At 45.1% G+C, this 17,959-nt stretch overlaps 1 protein-coding gene across 3 annotated transcripts in view; it reads left to right on the plus strand.

Annotated features, from left to right (window-relative positions):
* The first annotated feature begins 15,175 nt into the window (after positions 1 to 15,175).
* The window catches only part of RPRD1A (regulation of nuclear pre-mRNA domain containing 1A), a 71,384-nt gene continuing 68,600 nt past the window's right edge, over positions 15,176 to 17,959 (plus strand). For 2 of the 3 annotated variants that reach the window (XM_030551484.1, XM_030551485.1), the window contains exon 1: positions 15,177 to 15,398. In XM_030551484.1, coding sequence (XP_030407344.1) covers positions 15,248 to 15,398 — 151 coding nt within the window. In that variant the 5' untranslated portion in view covers positions 15,177 to 15,247. Of the gene's footprint in view, positions 15,399 to 17,959 lie in introns of all 3 variants that reach the window. The other variant, XM_030551483.1, reaches the window with a different exon arrangement.

Genomic DNA, 17,959 nt, shown 5'->3' on the forward strand with positions numbered 1-17,959 from the left:
TACACTACAGCTTATGTCGGTATAATTTATGTTACTCAGGGGAATGAATAAATCCATCCCCCTAAGTGACATAAGTTATGTCAACATAAGCGCCAGCGGGGAGAGTGATATGTCGGCGAAAGAGATTCTGATCTGGAAAGAAAGTCCCAGCATGCAGCTTTCTATACAGCTCAGTTTTCTGAAAGATGCATGCATCACGCACCTTCCCTGACCACCCTGCATTTATGTCAGTAAAACAGCCACAGTGATCCACCAATGCCTGCAAGACCATGGAGAAATAGCCCTTTCGGTTGATCTACTCTGTTGCAAGATGGTTTGGGGCCAAAATTGGGATAAGCATTCCATCTATTGCTCCAACGCAGTTACGGAATCCGGTTGCCTCAAAGCCATCAATTATTTCCTGTACATTATACTCCTGAAGGAATTCTGCACCTAAAAATTATGCACCAAAAAATTAAAAATTCTGCACACAATATTTTAAAATTCTGCATATTTTATTTGTTAAAATAACACAATGTAATCACGCCAGTTTCAATTATTCTGATAATTTATTTCAAAATATTTGTCAGTAATTTTGTACGTAATACAGACCAAAAAAAGAGTCTGGTAATTTTTTTTGGCAAATAGATTCCTTACTAGGCATATTAGTACAGAACTTTGAATAATTAATTTAAAATATAATACCAAACTGTATTCCCTGCACCTGTCAGAATCAGTGCAAAGGCTTGGGGGAGTCAGGGGTAACAGAGGAACTGAGGAACTTGGAATGAACCTGGAGGGTTGTTGGGTGTGGGTAGGAGAAGTATGCAACAGGTTTTTTGGGAGGGCAGGATAGTTATGGAGTTCAGATGTCTCCCGCATGCAGACCCTTGCTGACCCCAAGCCTCTCTCATTCAGTCAGGCACATCTGCCCCTCTCCCAGCCCCCTCCCCATCTCCTGGTTCTCTGCAGCCGCCTTCCTCATCTCCATGAGGCCTTGCATCCCCACTCCCATTCAGCCCTTGGCTCAATGCTGTCACCCCATTAGCTCCTGACCCTGTGCCCCAGTCTGCCCCCCCACTAGACATTCTGAACCCCAGTCTGTGACCCTCCAGCAGTCCCGTGTGCCCCACTCTGTCTGTCCTAACCTGGCTCCTCAGGCAGAGTGCTGTGATGAGCTTCTACTTCTGGGGGAATTCTGTGTCATTGTGTATGTACAGAATTTTTTTCCCCAAAGAAAATACATTGTCCCAGAAGTGCTGCAGTTCCACCTTTTGCCCACCAGAGGCTGCTGTGTCACCAGAAAAGCTGGCTGCGTCCATGCTGTTGGCTGTTCTAGTGACACAGCAGCCTCTGGTGGGCGAAAGGCAGAACTACAGCACTTCTTGGGCAGAATGTATTTTCTGCAGGAAAAAAAATAAAATTCTGCAAGGCACATGAATTCTGTGCATGCACAGTGGTGCAGAATTCCCCCAGGAGTAACATTACTGAAAGTCCCAGTCCTTCATAACAGGAGGCTATTAATGGCCCTGCACATTTGCATCACTGCAACCCCCACAGTGAACTTTCCAACTCCAAAGTGATTCGCGACTGACCGGTAGCAGTCTGGAGTTGCCAGCTTCCACACAGCAATCACCACTCACTTTTCCTCAGTGAGAGCAGCTCTCCTTCTGGTGTTCTTGCACCACCGTGCTGGGGTAAAATCCTCACACAGTTCTAGGAAGATGGATTTTCACATCCAAAAATTCTGTCACCACTTCTCATCACTCCATACCTGCATCATGATGCAATCTCGCCACTCAGTGCTTGTGTTGCTAGCCCAGTAACAATGGTCCACTGTGTGCAGCTGTTCCATGAATGCCAGCAGCAATCTTGAATTATTTGTTTCCATGGCAGACAGCAGGGCAGGCATCTCGGATTCACTCTCTGTTTTGCAGCTCATGGAATACTGCAGGACCAGTCACATTGTGCTGTGTATTTAGACACAACCCCCAGAAATCAAACTTTAAAGAAAGGCTACATCTTTTTTTTAGAAATTGCACAATTTAGAAGGCAAGTTCATTATTTTTTTGGAACTGAATCGTGATTTTTGAACAATAGCAGCCACCAACATAAGATAGACTGGATGTTTCAAAGGTACTCCAAACGGAGGTAGATCTACTTGCTCTACCACTTGTGTTGAAAAAAATCAACATTTGGAGAATTTCAACCATCTGTACTTAAAATGTTGCTAGTTGGGTGGTGGTGATGATAAAAATTGGCTACATAAGAAAATAGTTCTATAACCTTTAACTAAAAAACATACTAGGATTGCCATCTACACACGGCAGCATTTCTTTGACGTACAGTAGTGCAAACAAACGCAGGAAAGCTGAACTCAGCTTCTGGCTTCTCAGTTGGGGTACAGTTTCCTGGAGAGTAGTGACTCTGAAAAGACTTTAGGGTCATGGAAGATAACAAACTGAACATAAACTCCCAGTGCCAGTGTAATTATTGGGTTGATAAACAATTGATCATTGAGCAGAGCAGGGTGTGATGCCATCCTGACATTACTGAGATCATTACTGGTATACTGGATCCAGTTTTAGTGTCCAGGATTTTAAAAAGATGTTAGAAAATTCAAAAGGTTTTAAAAAAGTTATAAGAAAGATACAAGTCTGGAAGATATGCTCTTATAGTGCAAGATTTGAGGAGCTCAGTCAATTCAATTTATTGATAAGAAGATTAAAGTATGACAAACTCAGTCTATAAGGTTCTACGCTTAGAAGAGAGCTCTGATATCAATGGGTTCTTTGATTTAGCAAACAAAATCATAACAGAATCCAATGGCTGGAAGCTGAACATTTTAAACCGGAAATCAGACACAATTTTTAACTGTGACAGTAATTAGTCACTGCAATAGTTTACCAAGGAAAGTTGTAGATTCTCCATCAACTGAAATCTTTAAATTAAGATAGGATGTCTAAAAGATATGCTATTATTCAACCACAGGAAATTGGACTTGATGCAAGAATTATTCGGTAAAATTCCATAGTCTATGTTGCTCTAGTGTTCAGACTAGATTAGCATAAAGATTTTCTGACCTTAAAATCTACGCAACATTGCCACTGACTTCCTTGAGCATTATGCACATTATCTGACTACAGAATTTGATCCGATGATAATAGTGAGTGTGCACTATTTGGAGAATGTACTTTTCCACATTTAAAATAATAAGCTATAAAACAGATTCTTATTTCAGTTAATAGAATTGCTTTGAATTTTACTCCAGTGTAACTTAGATCGGAATCTAAGAGTATCCTATTGATTGATGCACAGATCTCCACTTGATGCTGGGCTAAGAAGTTCCATGAAGAAAAGTATGTTTCCACTTCGAAGTTGTAGAATTTTACCCGTTAATCCAAAGGCAAATCTCATCACCTAAATATAATCCAAAAGAGGGGAAGGATATGCAAACAAGCACACCAAGCATTCCTATCTTTAGCCTCTATACTTTTATTATAGGTGATGCTGGTAGTACAACTTATTATTAAGGCTATATTTACACTTAAAATGCTACAGCTGCATTGTGTAGCACATCAGTGTAAACACTCATTATAGTGATGGGAGGGATTCTCCTGTCACTGTAGTTAATTCACCTACACAACAGGCAGTAGCTACGTCAATGGAAGAATTCTTCTGTTGACCTAGTGTTGGCTAACCAAAGGTTGGCTTGGCATAGCCACATCTCTCAGGGGTGTGGATTTTGTAGCTATGCTGATGTAAGCTTTCAGTGTAGACCAACCCTAAGATTGCCTTACTTGTCCCATTATAAGACCCTGTTTTTAGTTGCTTATATCATTATCAAACTTTAACTGTTTGCGCTGAAATTTTCCATGCTAGATGTTTGCCTCAGGCTGATATTTATTTATTTTAATTTCAGTCAAAACAGTTTGGCTGTTTCTAAGAATGAGGCTAGGGAAAAATACATTGTCATGTCCATGTTAAAAAATTCTGTTGACCTTTGTTTTTCAGAAGCTTTAGTGGTCCCATGCTTTGCAGCAGGGACTTGAAATGTGGCAAAGGGTGGCCTTTGAGTCAGGGATGTGCATTTTGCTGATCCCATGAAAATCTGCCCAAATATGGCCAAACTATTAGCCTTTGAAAAATCACAGCTTGCACATTCTCAGTATAGATTTGTTAGAGCTTCACAGTTAAATTTCCCAAAGATTCCACTAGCACAGAGTATGCTCCAGCCTGGGGCTGCAGTGGGCTGAGGACTATTCCTGGAATAGCAGCTCTTGATAGCTGAGGATTGGGGCTGGGACCAGGCACAGGTGCCAACTTTCTTCTTTCGAGGTGGCTGCTCCACCCCAGCTCCTCCCCAAAGCCCTCCACCCAAGGCCACGTCCCAGCTCTTCCTGCCCTGGCTTCATCCCCTCCCCTCAGTGCCTCCTGCCTGCCACCAAACAGCTGATCAGCCGGTGAGCACCCACTATTTTTCTCCATGAGTGCTCTAGTCCCAGAGCACCTACAGAGTTGGTGCCTACGGAGTCAGATACTGGGAGTCAGAGTAGGGAAACTATTCTCTTCTGTGCTCTGAATGACCTCCCTGCTCATGCCCAGGGAGTGAGAAGGAGGAGGAGGCCTCATACAAACAGAGGGGACAAGAGCCAGACCTAGGGGGACAGGGTGAGTAGACTGGGATAAGAAGCCTTTGTGAGGAGACTGGAAGCTGTGTGGGAGGGGTGAAGAGGGAAACTGGGACTGAGAGTGGGCAAGGAGACTGAGGGAGACTGGGATGGGGAACCAAAACAGGAGACTAGGACAGGCTGGGCAAGGGAACTAGGTCTGGGATGAGAGGCCTAAGGATTGACAACTGGGACTGACTAGGTGAGGAGAATAGGACTGAGGTGAAGAATCATAGGTAGGGAAGAGATAGGTCTGGAGGGGACGGGGTGTCATAACCTTAGTCCCAGATTTGGACCTTAGCGTCCAAAATATGGGGGTTAGCATGAAAACCTCCAAGCTTAGTTACCAGCTTGGACCTGGTACTTGCTGCCACCACCCAAAAAATTAGAGTGTTTTGGGGCACTCTGGTCCCCCTGAAAAGCCTTCCCTGGGGACCCCAAGACCCAAATCCCTTGAGTCTCACAACAAAGGGAAATAATCCTTTTTCCCTTCCCCCCTCCAGGTGCTCCTGGAGAGATACACAGACACAAGCTCTGTGAATCCAAACAGTGACTCCCCCTCTCCGTTCCCAGTCCTGGAAGCAAAAAGCACTTCCTCTTCACCCAGAGGAAATGCAAAATCAGGCTAGCAAATTCAACACACACATAGATCTCCCCCTGATTTCTTCCTCCCACCAATTCCCTGGTGAGTATAGACTCAATTTCCCTGAAGTAAAGAAAAAATCCAACAGGTCTTAAAAGAAAGCTTTATATAAAAAAGAAAGAAAAAAATACATACAAATGGTCTCTCTGTATTAAGGTGACGAAATACAGGGTCAATTGCTTAAAAGAATATTGAATAAACAGCCTTATTCAAAAAGAATACAAATCAAAGCACTCCAGCACTTATATTCATGCAAATACCAAAGAAAAGAAACCATATAACTTACTATCTGATCTCTTTGTCCATACACTTAGAAACAGAAGATTAGAAAACTACTTCTCCAAAGCTCAGAGAAAGGAGGCAGACAGAAAACAAAGACTCAGACACAAACTTCCCTCCACCCAAAGTTGAAAAAATCCAGTTTCCTGATTGGTCCTCTGGTCAGGTGCTTCAGGTGAAAGAGACATTAACCCTTAGCTATCTGTTTATGACACAGGGTCATGTTGGAATGGAACCCATTATTACAGACTCACCATTTCTCTGCTGTCAGCAAATAGCTGTGAAACCCACTGGCAAAGTGTTCCATCTCCTGCTAGTGCTGGTCCACATAGAGGATGACAATCTACTGCTGCTATCAGTTACACCATTGGCTCAAATGGCAAAGCTTAGTGCAGTGGATTGAAAGGTCCGAACCCTGCTGATGAACCATGCGGGTGTTACTGTGATGCCACATGATGGAATTTGTTGTTGTTTTTTTAAACATAGGAAATTACACACAAGAACCCACATTAAAAGAACATTAATAAGATTGCAAAGTCAAGCAATCAAAAGCTAGGAAATGCTAGAATGATGGTTGCCAGTGCAGCCTTAATTCAATTCTGTTGTGTGTATGCATTATAATATAGTCTTTAATTACATGATCACATGTGTAATTATGTATATAACTATACTGTTTGTACTGAAAAAGTACTATGGAAATATACCAGATTAGCACCCTCCAGCAATAAATAAGAAGCCAAATTCTGCTGTCAGTTATACTGGTTCTAATCAGTGCAGTTACTCTGGATGTTCATCATTGTAATGGAGAGTAAAATTTGGCCCAACCTGTTCAGTAAATAATTTTTAATGACTTTTTTGTTTTAAACAAAAAATTGGTCTTATTTACCTTGTGCACGACCAGAACTGAGTAATCCTGCAGCAAAAGAAAATAGATGGGAATGAAACTATTGCAGCCACATCTAAACCACTAGCGACACCTAGTTTTCATCAAGAAGGTAGGCAGCCACAGTATTACTTCTTTAACAACTCTGAGGTCTTTGGCAATGTTCTGTTTAATGTGTTTATAAAATATGTAAGCAATGTTTATTGACACTTGAGCTAGATTCAGCAATGGGTTTTACTGGCTGAGGGTGTAAATCACAGAGCCTCTGGCGACATCAAAGTGCCCAGCTAAATCCCAGCTCTAGCACAGGCTCCTGTTAGTGTAGCCTTTCAAGTGGATGGAACTAGTGGGTCATCCTGGATCCCTCTCTCAGCAGGATTTCTCTAGCCCCCTTAACATTGCACTACCCATGGGAGCCACGGGGGTGAATAAGTAATGAAAACACTGCCTGTCCTTCCTAGAGGTGAATTTTCCTTGAGAGACAGTGGCCCCTGCTGGAGCAGGGAGGTGAATCAGCCCATTTGCTGCTGTTAAATTCAAGCTTAAACTTGCATTTCCCAGAAGTTCTCAATAGGATTTCCTTATGGTGCCTTGATGCTTTAAAGGGTGTTTACTTCTTTAAAATGCTAACATTATTTATTACTAGGAATGTGCTTTATTATTTTTATGCTATGGATAAAAGCTGTACACACTCCAGGGCATATATTAATGGCCCATTAATACACTATTCAGAATTTTAAAATTAATCTAAAGCTTCATGCCTCTCAACACACCTGAGTTAATACATACCCCCGAGTGTCTTATTGCCTAGTTACAGCTCTCCTTTCACTCAAAAAACCTGGAACTTTATTACATCCATATATCAATCACAGTGCATGTTTATATAGTATGATTTGAGTGAATAGTTTAATGATGAAAGGGCAGGATGTACTTAACTGGCTCTGGCTGTTCGCCTGACTCTTAGGAGAAAAGGAAGGTTTTATGCAAACATCCTTATATGTCCTGCTACAAGAGAGTCAGAGAAAGGATGAAACCCTAGTGAAGATTCTAGACTGTGCAAACTATTCTTTTGCTTTGAACAATTGTGACAATCTGGATGGCTCCAGAAAGAGTTGATCTTAATATGAAATGAAGCAATTTATTTTCATCATTAGTTAATTAAATTAAAACGTAAAGTGCTTGAAGTCAGGAATATATACAAAAAAAGTCTTTGTCTCCAGCATGCAGCTTGGATAGATGGCTTCAATATGGACTTTTCCTTCCATTTAAGCTTCCTTCTGCTGTCTATCCTTAGGCTGATTTGGTATTTTATTTTTAGTCTGTGCCTGGGATACAGCTTCTCTGTATTCTCTGTATTCTTCTCCAGAATAGCTAATCTAGATGAATCCCATCTTTTGAGGTCAGGAGTTAATTTGGGGTTCCATTTTCAAAGCCTCCCTTTTGTGTTTGTAGTACAAGATATATGGACAAAAGAACTTATCCAACTTTGTATAATTTTGAACAAGTCAATTAATCTCTCTGTGCTTCAGTTTCCTCATTTGCTACATTGGGAAAATGCCTGTTTACAAGATATATTCTTGTTTATAATGTCCTTTGAGATTCCAGAATGAAAGGTGCTAAGAAATACCAAGTATTATTAATTATCACTATAGTTATTTACTCACTAACTGTTACTTCCCTCCATCTACATACCTTCTTGTCTTCTACCTACTGCTTGGAGGTGAGGTATTGACAAAACTATACTTCAGCTCCCTCTTCTATTCAGTCTTGTGAGTGGAACTGTCTTGTGAGTTGTCAGTCTCTTTTTCTATAGATGTTTACAAAGGTTCAGCTGTAACTTCAGAATAACTCCCTAATAGGCAGCATGAATTAAGAGTTAACTACTGAATTAGTATTCATCAGTTTCCTACTTCCTGTATATCTATCCATTCAATCTGTTTCACCTGAGTAGTCACTTCTGAATTATGCCAACAGTGTCCTCTGCTGTACATAATAAAAATGACAGCATTCTTTTCAGATCTCATTTCACCCATGCTGACTCAAAACACAAATAATCAGTGATGAATTGGATCTCCAAGTTTAAATTCTGCCACCAAAATGAAAGAAGGGTTGGGATGATTTCCCTGGCTTTTGTGAAGCTAGACCTCCCATTTCTGAATCCTGCTACCTCATCCTTGCTCAAGGTTACTTATTCCTGGGGTTCAGAGAAATATTTCTGAAGAGCTAACATTTTCTCTTGGGACTGGACCAGATTGTCCCAAGAAACGTATTTTAGAAATATTCCCCAGGGAAGGATACCCAGGAGTGTGTTCTCTGCAATCCCCTTTGCAAGTGCCCACATCCCACTAGCGATCCATGGTATTTAGCATGGGGAAGGGGAAGGGGGAAATGTGAGAGTTTTCAAGAATCTTAAATATGTTTGTTGCTGCAAGGTTATTGCTGTTTGCTTATTCATGACAGAAGGCTAGTTCTGGGTATAGTTTATTTCAGGGATTCTCAGTGGTGAGCTGGAGCTGGTTCCCACTGGTTCCCAAGAACTGGTTGCTAAAATTAGAACTCTGTGGAGAACCGGTTGTTAAAAGGCCAGGTGTGGGCAAAGAACCCCAGTCCGCGGGCCGGACCATCCTGTTGCTACCAGGATTCCCAGTTGGGGAGGCTGAGGATCCCCCAGCCCCTCCCCCGCCTCCCCCCAGCTGCAGTGTGGCCAGCTACCGGCACCAGCTGGGCAGCTCAACTGAGCCCTGGAGTCATCCTGCTGCCACTTTTTGAGTGGCCCAGCAAGGTTGGGGGGCTGCTGCAAGGTCCAGGGCTGGCTAGGGGAGGGGCCAAGTGGGGCAATTGGCCCGGGGCCCTGCAGGGGCCCCTGACCCCATGAGGATGTCTTCCCTGGGCCCTCCCCGACTTCCCCCACCTCGCAAAGCTGCAGCATGGACAGCAGCTGGGCAGCTCAGCTGAGCACTGGGCTGCCAGCAAGGTAAAAGGGGGGGGGAGTGGGGCAATTTGCCCTGGTCCCTCGAGGCTGTCTCCCCGTGGCCGCTCCCACAGACCTGCAGCATGGCCAGCAGCTGGGCAGCTCAGCTGAGCTCCTGAGTCGTCCTACTGCTTTGAGCTGCCGGCAAGGTACGGGGGTGTGTGTGTGGGGGGCAAGTGGGGCAATTTGCCTCAGGCCCTGCAGGGGCCCCCGGCCCCATGAGTATGTCTCCTCCTGACCCCTCCCCCGCTTCATCCCCCTTAAATCAGAACTTTTTATAGGAAACCAGTTGTTAAGATTTTGGCAGCTCATCACTGGAGGTTCTCAAACTTCGTTGCACAGCAACTCCCTTCTGACAACAAAAATTACTACAGGATCCCAGGATGGGTGACCATAGCCTGAGCCTGCCCAAGCCCTGCCATCCCAGGTGTGTATGTGGCAGGGGGGACAAAGCCAAAGCCCTAAACAGGGGGCCTGTAACCTGAGCCCCAGGACCATTCCTAGCCATTTGGGTGCCCTATGCAGCCCTCCTGAGGGCGGGCCATGTAGGGACCCAGGCTTCCCCCTCCCCAGGGTCTAGGAAGCAGGAGCTGTGGGGAGGCACTTTTGGGGGTCCCACAGGCCCAGAGTGGCTTGGGGGATTAGTGGGAGGCCAGGAGCAGCCCGCTCCACTTCTCTCGCCCTGGCCCCAGCTGTGTCTCTTGGGGGAAAGAATCCCCCACTCACCAGCAGTAGCAGGAAGTGAAGCAGCTCGGCTCCAGCCTGCTCTACTCCACCGGCTCCCAGTCGCAGCGCTCCGCTTCCCAATGCCTGTGATAGCCGGGGACGGTCCTTTCTGCAACCTGAGCAACATGGATAGGGCTGGGTTAAGGGAAGCAGAGCAGGCTGGGGCCACATCTCTCTGCTTCCTGCTGCCAGTGAGTGTGGGGGACAATTCTTTCCCCACACTCACCAGTGGTGGGAAGCAGAGCACCGCGGCTGGGAGCTGGCGGAGTAGAGCGGGCTGGGGCCAGGTTGCTCTGCTTCCTGCCGCTGCTGGTGAGGGCGGGGTCACTTGGGGAAGAAGTGGAATGGGGATGGAGCAGGGAGAAGGGTAAGAGGGAGGGTGGGGGGAGTTGTCCAGGACCCCACACCCCTCTAGGGATGGCCCTGCCCCTTGCAGGGGGGGCCTCCCGAGGGATAGGGCTGGTTGCTGGGACTGGTGCTGCCGTGTATGCAGCACACAGGGAATTATATTATGACATGGTGGCAGCGGTTCTATTATTTATAAGTTGAAAGACCCTGTAACTGTTTACCATCTAAAGTGCAGAGATAAACCTTTTACTTTTTCTTCTTTTATTAAAAGCTTTGCTTTAAAAAAGAAAAAGTAAAAGGTTTATCTCTGCACTTTAGATGGTAAACAGTTACAGGGTCTTTCAACTTATAAACAATAGAAAGAAACTTTCTCCAGCAGAAACACAATTTAAGCTACTTCCAGCAAGTACACATATGCAAATGAAAAAGAAAACAAATTAAAAGGCTATGACCGCCTTTTCTACTTACAATTCTGAACAGATAAGAGACTATAGCAGGGAGATTGGCAGAAACCTGATTACACCTCTAGCCCAGTCCAGGACTCAGAGAGAACAAAGCCAAACCCAAAACCCACAAACAAAGGCTTCCCTCCCTGAGAGATTTGAAAGTAGCTTGTCTTCTGATTGGTCCTCTGGTCAGGTGTTTGCAGGTCACTGTTTGTTAACCCTTTATAGGTGAAAGAGACATTAACCCTTAGCTATCTGTTTATGACAACCTGGAACTGGGAAAAGCCTTTTTGATGTGGTACTACATATGATTTTATGAAAATATGCTAATGAGTGTGAATATAATGTAACTGGAATATGCTTCATGCAAAAGGTCTCTTGTAAGGTATCATTACAAAGTTTATAATCTATTGCGTGTGGTCATCCTATTTGTATAACTGTATCATTCTTGTATCTGAAATTAGAAATATGAAATGTAACTCTGAGGTCCCATTGTAATTATGCAAAATGTGGGCCACTAATGGTGGTTTGGAATCTTCATGGCTCCCATCAACTAGGGCAATTGGTTGTAAATGGCTCTGTTTACTTGCAAGCCTTCCTATGAGTCAGGCCAGGAAGAATGAAGGCTGGGGTCTCACATCCATGTGACCATGTCACCTGATACTGGAATCCATCTTAAACCTGGTGCTTTTCCATTTAGAAGGAGAGGTGGGACCCAGAGAGGCAAAAGATTCCCACCTTGTGCTAAAGCTATATAAGGGGTGGAACTGAACAAAGGAGGTTCTAGTCATGAGAAATCCCCTAGTTACCACCTGAGCTGGAGCTAACAAGAATGTACTAGAGGAAAGGATTGGACCCAGACTAGGAGCAGTCCAGTTTGTGAAAGAAGCTTATTGGAACATTTCTGAGGGTGAGATTTTTATCTGTAATCAGTTTCTTAATGTATTAGGCTTAGGCTTGCAAGTTTTTCTTTTATTTTGCTTGGTGGCTTACTTTGTTCTGTCTGTTATTACTTGGAACCACTTAAATCCCACTTTTTTATATTTAATAAAATCACTTTTGCTTATTAAGCCAGAGTAATTAATTAAAATGGGGTTGAGCAAACAGCTGTGCATATCTCTCTATCAGTATTATAGAGGGCAGACAATTTATGAGTTTACCCTGTATATGTTTTATACAGAGTAAAATGAATATATTTTGGGGTTTAGGCTCCCAGATTGACTGAATACTAGGTGATGGGAAAGTCCCGGTTAACTGAGAAAACTCTGGGCTAAGTGAATCTTAGTTTCTGTGCACTGCAGGGAGGTGTGGTTCAACCTCTCATCTGTGCTGTAGTTGACTAGAGTGTTTAATTCAGCAAGATAGGAGTGGAGGGAAGTCTTCTCTGGCAGGAGGGTTTGCTCTCACTGGTATCCCAGCACATCTAGTGACAGTTTCTGTGACCGAACCCATTACAACCTTAACAGGAATTTCTTTAGAAAGACTATGGTTGAAAAGGATACTCTGAAGTAGAGGTAGGGAGAGGTTATGGAATCAGAGTTACAATCCAATGAAGTGCTGCTTGCCTATCCAAGGGTTCTAACCATTACATTTGAGCACTGCTGTCCCTCTTAGGTAAATCACATGGAAAAAATGTTGGCTGTGCTTGTTGCCTTAATTAAATCTCTCCTAGTCCAAGAATTCCCAGTGTTGTCCCATAATTTGGGCAATACCTGCAAGTGAGGAAGACCTATCATATAGATTTTCTCTCTGCTGTAGTCAGCCAAGAAAAATCAAAGTGTAGCCCTGAGTGCTGCAGGGCTATTGCTATATTCAAAATGTGGAGTACTGCTTTAAACAATAACAGCTGGGAACTACTCATCCAAGGAGCTCTGCCTCATATCAGATCAGTTAAGAGCTAAAAATCTAAAATATAATTATAATTCTGACTGTTTCAGCCCCATGTGATTAATTTCATTTGCTCCTCCTCGTTCCCTACTTTTTAATCACTGCACACCAGCTACTGGGAAAGATTCAGGAACTTGCCCCAGAACCAAGTGAAAAACATGATCCTGTTCTAGAACTTATTTGATTCCTGTAGCATCTCCATCAACTTCAAAAATTTTAACTCATAATTCAAACCCTGGTGCGAGAGAAATATGTGAAAATGTTGGGGAAATCTGTGGGAGTTTAAAAAATTTTGGGGGGGAAAACATGGTAGGTTTTCTCAAAAATTGTTTTTCTCAATACCTCATAAATGCTCCTTATTCTGATGCAAGCAAGAGTCACAAGCTAGCACCTTTCAGGGAAGGTAGGGTTGCAGAACTGCCACCTCACACAAGAAATCATGAGTACAGGTACAATTCTGTGACTTTCCAGGACCTCCATGACTACTTCTGCAGTGGCAGGCCTGGAACAGCTGTCAGCACTGGGGCTGCTGGAGCAGCGGCCAGGATTGCATCAGCCCTGTGCAGAAGCAGTGGTGGGGCTGGAGTAGTTGCCAGAGGTCAGCCCTAGCAGTGCTCCGTTAGTCCTCCCTGTTTTACTTAAAAAAAAAAAAAAAGGCAAGGACAGGTTGTGAGCTTCCATGAATTTTTGATTATTGTCCATGAGCTGTCCCTGACTCTTACTAAAACTTCCTCAAGACAGAAACTTAACCTTAATTATGAGTAACAAAATATGGCTGGAGCCAGTCTCTGGATGACCTGAGAAGCTCCAAACCTCTCATAAATTTCAGTTGTGGGGACACCCTCTGATTGGTGACTCTTCTCCAGAAGGCAAGCAATTGAGGAAGAATGGCAGGGGGGGAGGGATAGCTCAGTGGTTTGAACGTTGGCCTGCTAAACCCAGCATTGTGAGTTCAATCCTTGAGGGGGGCCATTTAGGGATCTGGGGCAAAAATCTGTCTGGGGATGGTCCTGTTTTGAGCAGGGGTTGGACTAGATGACCTCCTGAGTCCCTTCTAAGCCTGACAGTCTATAACAGTTAATCAGAGCTGCTGTAGGAAGCAGACAGCACTCCCCTTCCCTGACAGAAACTAAGAGGACTTTAGGTAATGAGGGAGAGGGAGCAGCTGATACTACTTTCACAGGACAGGGTGTGGGGAGAAAGATCCCCATAGGTTAGGGCAGCCTCCTCCCATTCTGTGAATAATGGGTCAGTCTGCTCTCTGCTTCTTCCTTCTCCTGACACTACCAGGCCTGCAAATGAGAGTGAAGAGTCCTTCCGGTTGACCTCATCAGAACCTGGAATGGATGAGAAGAGGACCCTACTTCATCTGTCCCTGTCTCCCCCCACCATCTGGGAATGGAGGAGGAAAACCCCCTGGTGCTGCACTATTGAATCAATTGCACCTCCCCCAGGAGCTACAGCAGTGGAGGCAGAATTGATGTACGAGTGAAGGGATCAGGGTTTTGGGGTACAGAATTATGTGAGGAGCTATGTAATTAACTTTTTGGACAGGGGATGGCAGCTGTGGGGCTTGAGGTGCAGACTTAAATAATTAGAATGTTAAGGTATGAGAAGCTGGAGGCTCCATGCCAACAGGCAGCCATGGAGCACCCCTGTAGTGGGAGTCTAGATCACCTGAAAATCAATACATTTGGGAGAACAGGAGGCAACACTAATTTTCGCTGAGGTGGGTATGGGGCATTCAAAAAACAGAGGAGAGCCCAAAAAACAAGCCAAAACCCTATTTATTTTCAAAAAATCCCACGACTTTTGGGCTACTCATAACATTTGGGGGGTGTGGGCTCTGACACGATGGTTTTTAACTTTCAGGTTAGCAGTAGGTAGGGCGCTTGTTCTGTGTCAAAGGCAGCAGAAAATGGCTCTTGGAGGGCTGGCAACTGCCAAGGAGGGCCAGGTATGACGTCAACACTAAATAATCCACGAGGCAGGTCCAAATGTTCACACACCCCCGTGGTCCCTGATCCAGCTCACCAGCGTCTCAACGTTTCGTATCAAACGCGCCCCCTCCCCCGCAGTCGGTGTGCGCAGGGAGGCTGCTGCCCAGGCCGGGGGGCTGAAGCTGCACCTCCGGACGCGATAGAGAACACACGTGCCCCACACGGGTCAGGCTCTGCCTGTGCCCTCGCGCTTTCCGCTCCTCCTCTCCCCGGGCAGGGGCGGGGCTTTATCTTTCATCCGGAAGTGAGAAGTTCGCTCCACCCCCCCCCCCGCTCCAGACCCGCCCCGGTAGTGACGTGAGGAGGCGGGGCGGAGAGAATCGGGCTCTGGACCGCCGCCATTTTGGTTTCGTGGGGCCGGGGCCGGTGGGTTGGTCGGGTTCGGGCGCGGGCCCCGCCGGGCGGGCAGGGCGGGATGGCGGCGTTCTCGGAGGCGGCGCTGGAGCGGAAGCTCTCGGAGCTCAGTAACTCCCAGCAGAGCGTGCAGACGCTGAGCCTCTGGCTCATCCACCACCGCAAGCACTCGGGGCTCATCGTCACCGTCTGGGAGCGGGAGCTGCGCAAAGGTGAGGTCGGCACCGGGCAGGCCGGGTCCGCCCTACGCTGCTGGCTCGCCCCGGCCTGGGGCTCACCCCTCCCCCGGCACCGGCGGGCGGGGGCGAGCGGAGCCTCCGGGGCAAGCAGGAGCCCCGAGGGCCTTGCTCTGCCGGTGGGGCTGAGGCTGAGGGGGCGGCCGCTCGGTGCCTTCTCCGCCTCGCTGCCCCACCCCCCGGAGGGCGCCATCGCCGGCTCCTCGCAGCCTTTCCCCGGTGACCCGCCGCCTCCATTGCCGGGAAAACAGCGCGTTGTGTGGGGAGCAGGCCGGGGTAGGAGCTGCGGCTCTGCCACGGGCTCGGCAACGATCCCGGGAAGAAGATCCCGCAGGTGGGTCCCCGGGGATGCGCTGTGCCAGGGTCAGTGTTTCTAGCCGTGCGGTGCCTTGCCTGGCGCGGAGACTTCGTCTAACAGCGTCAGCGGGTTTTTCTCTTTTCAGAGAGAATTAACGGGGAGGACGAATGAAAGGGACACCGTCAACTTTACAAATAACGGGTTTTTAACCTGCGATGGTTTTAGTGGTACTGGAGATCAGTATAACAAAAGCTAGAGATTCGTTTCCCTTTTCGGTGTTTACTTTCAGTTTTGGACATTGTTTAGTGTATAATCAGTTTTGCACTGTAGTAGGCAAATTGCTGTTTGTGGCTCTTTCAGAGCAGTTAGCCTGGAGTAAATACATTAAATAGAAACGTGATGTGTAAACTACGAAAATGGGCAGGAGGACTCAGATGAGTGTGAGAACTAAAGCTTTGTTTACCTGGCTTTGAAAACTGACTGTATTTCAGACTGACATTTTTCAATTTGAGGTTGTCTCCTTGGTAATAGGTGTTCATCCTTAATTTAATATTTCCTAGCAAAGAAAATGTAGACTTTCTGCTGCAATGACAGGAGCTGGCCTATCTGCCATAGTACTAGAAGTCACCTTAGCTGATAACTTGCTCTGCCTGGCAACTTTTCCCTTCACTCTTCCCATAGCTACCTTTACACAGCAGAGACATTTAGGGATTTGAATAGGAAGAGTTTAGGGGTGGGTTTTTCATTGGAGAGGAGAAGCTGATAGGCAGCAGCCCAACAAAATGGACAGGACAAATTTGGCTGACCTGCAAATGTGGGCTTAAAATTAAATAGGATTAAGTTAAAAGGAAAACTTTAGTATTAGTATTTTATAATTATTTTAGCCTGTATTGAAACAGTATGTAAGTTTTAACATCTTACATTAGGCTTTCATGTGTTTTTGTATTAGCAACATTTAAAAATACATTTGATTTAAAATACATTTTAGTTCACTTCTTGCAGAAAATAGTTCTCTTTTGAACTTTGAAATCACTAGACTGAACAGGGTAAGTAGAACTGAAAAGCAAACCCAAAACTTTTGGATTCTGGGTAGAAACCCTGGAATGTCAGAATGCACAAACTGAAGAGTTAATTGTCTACTACACAGATATGTAGGTTTAACTATTTTATCTAAGTTATTTTGTAAAGGAAAAGTAACTTCCCTAGAACAACACTGTCTCTGGAGCAGTTTGTCTTGTTTTGAAAACCAGTGCGTGGGTTTTCTCCTACATGTCTAAAAATCAAAAATCCTAAACACACCCCAAATAAATTATTTAAGATCACTGTTTTGAATGACCGAGAACTTTGATGAACAGCTGATGTAGGAGCCGTTTTAATTGGTTTTATTTTCTATCTTCATCAACATACATATGAGTTTGAGGGTATGAGGCAGTTACTGTAGTATCATCAGTATATTGCTGATATCCAGCTCTTTAATTCCTTATCAAGTTCAGATAGTATTGTTAAGGCTATGTTTTAGTCACAAATATTTTTAGTAAAAGTCATGGACAGGTCACGTACCATAAACAAAAAATCATGGGACCATGACCTGTCCATGGCTTTTACTAAAAATACCTGCTGTGACTAAAATTTGGGTGGGTCTGGGGGTGTTGGGGGAGGGGGTTGGCCGGGACGCCCATTGGAGGGGGATGGTGGGGTGCTGGGCTGCGGCCTGGGACCCCCACGGTGAGGGAGGGTTGGCGCAGCTGGTAGTGGCTTCCTACATGGCTCTGCGTCCCTGCAGCTCCTAGGAGGCAGGGGCCAGGGCAGGAACTGCTTCTGCCACAAGTGTTGGCTGCTGAAATTCCCCCAGCATCAATTGCTGCAGAAGTCTCAGAGGTCACGGAATCCGTGACAACTCATAGCCTTGGGTATAAGTTGCTTGACTAGGGAAATGGATGAAAAATAGATGGTTGAAACTCAGTCTGTCAGTGGTTTCAATCTTATTTGATCATACCCCCCCCCTTATGTCTGTAGTAGTTTTATGCACCACACCATACAAGTTTGTATACTGATTTAAAAAAAATCGATATGTAACTCACTAAATATTAAAAATAGTAAGGCATTGATTCAAACATAGCAAACAATCCATTATAATAAAAGCAAAACTCTGATTGTGGTTGATGCTCACAATTAAATGTGGACACCACATTGTAGCAAATAGATTAATGTATAGATGGCAACAACTTTGTATAATTCT

Source organism: Gopherus evgoodei, chromosome 2 (assembly GCF_007399415.2).
Source record: "Gopherus evgoodei ecotype Sinaloan lineage chromosome 2, rGopEvg1_v1.p, whole genome shotgun sequence".
Classification (NCBI taxonomy): domain Eukaryota; kingdom Metazoa; phylum Chordata; order Testudines; family Testudinidae; genus Gopherus; species Gopherus evgoodei.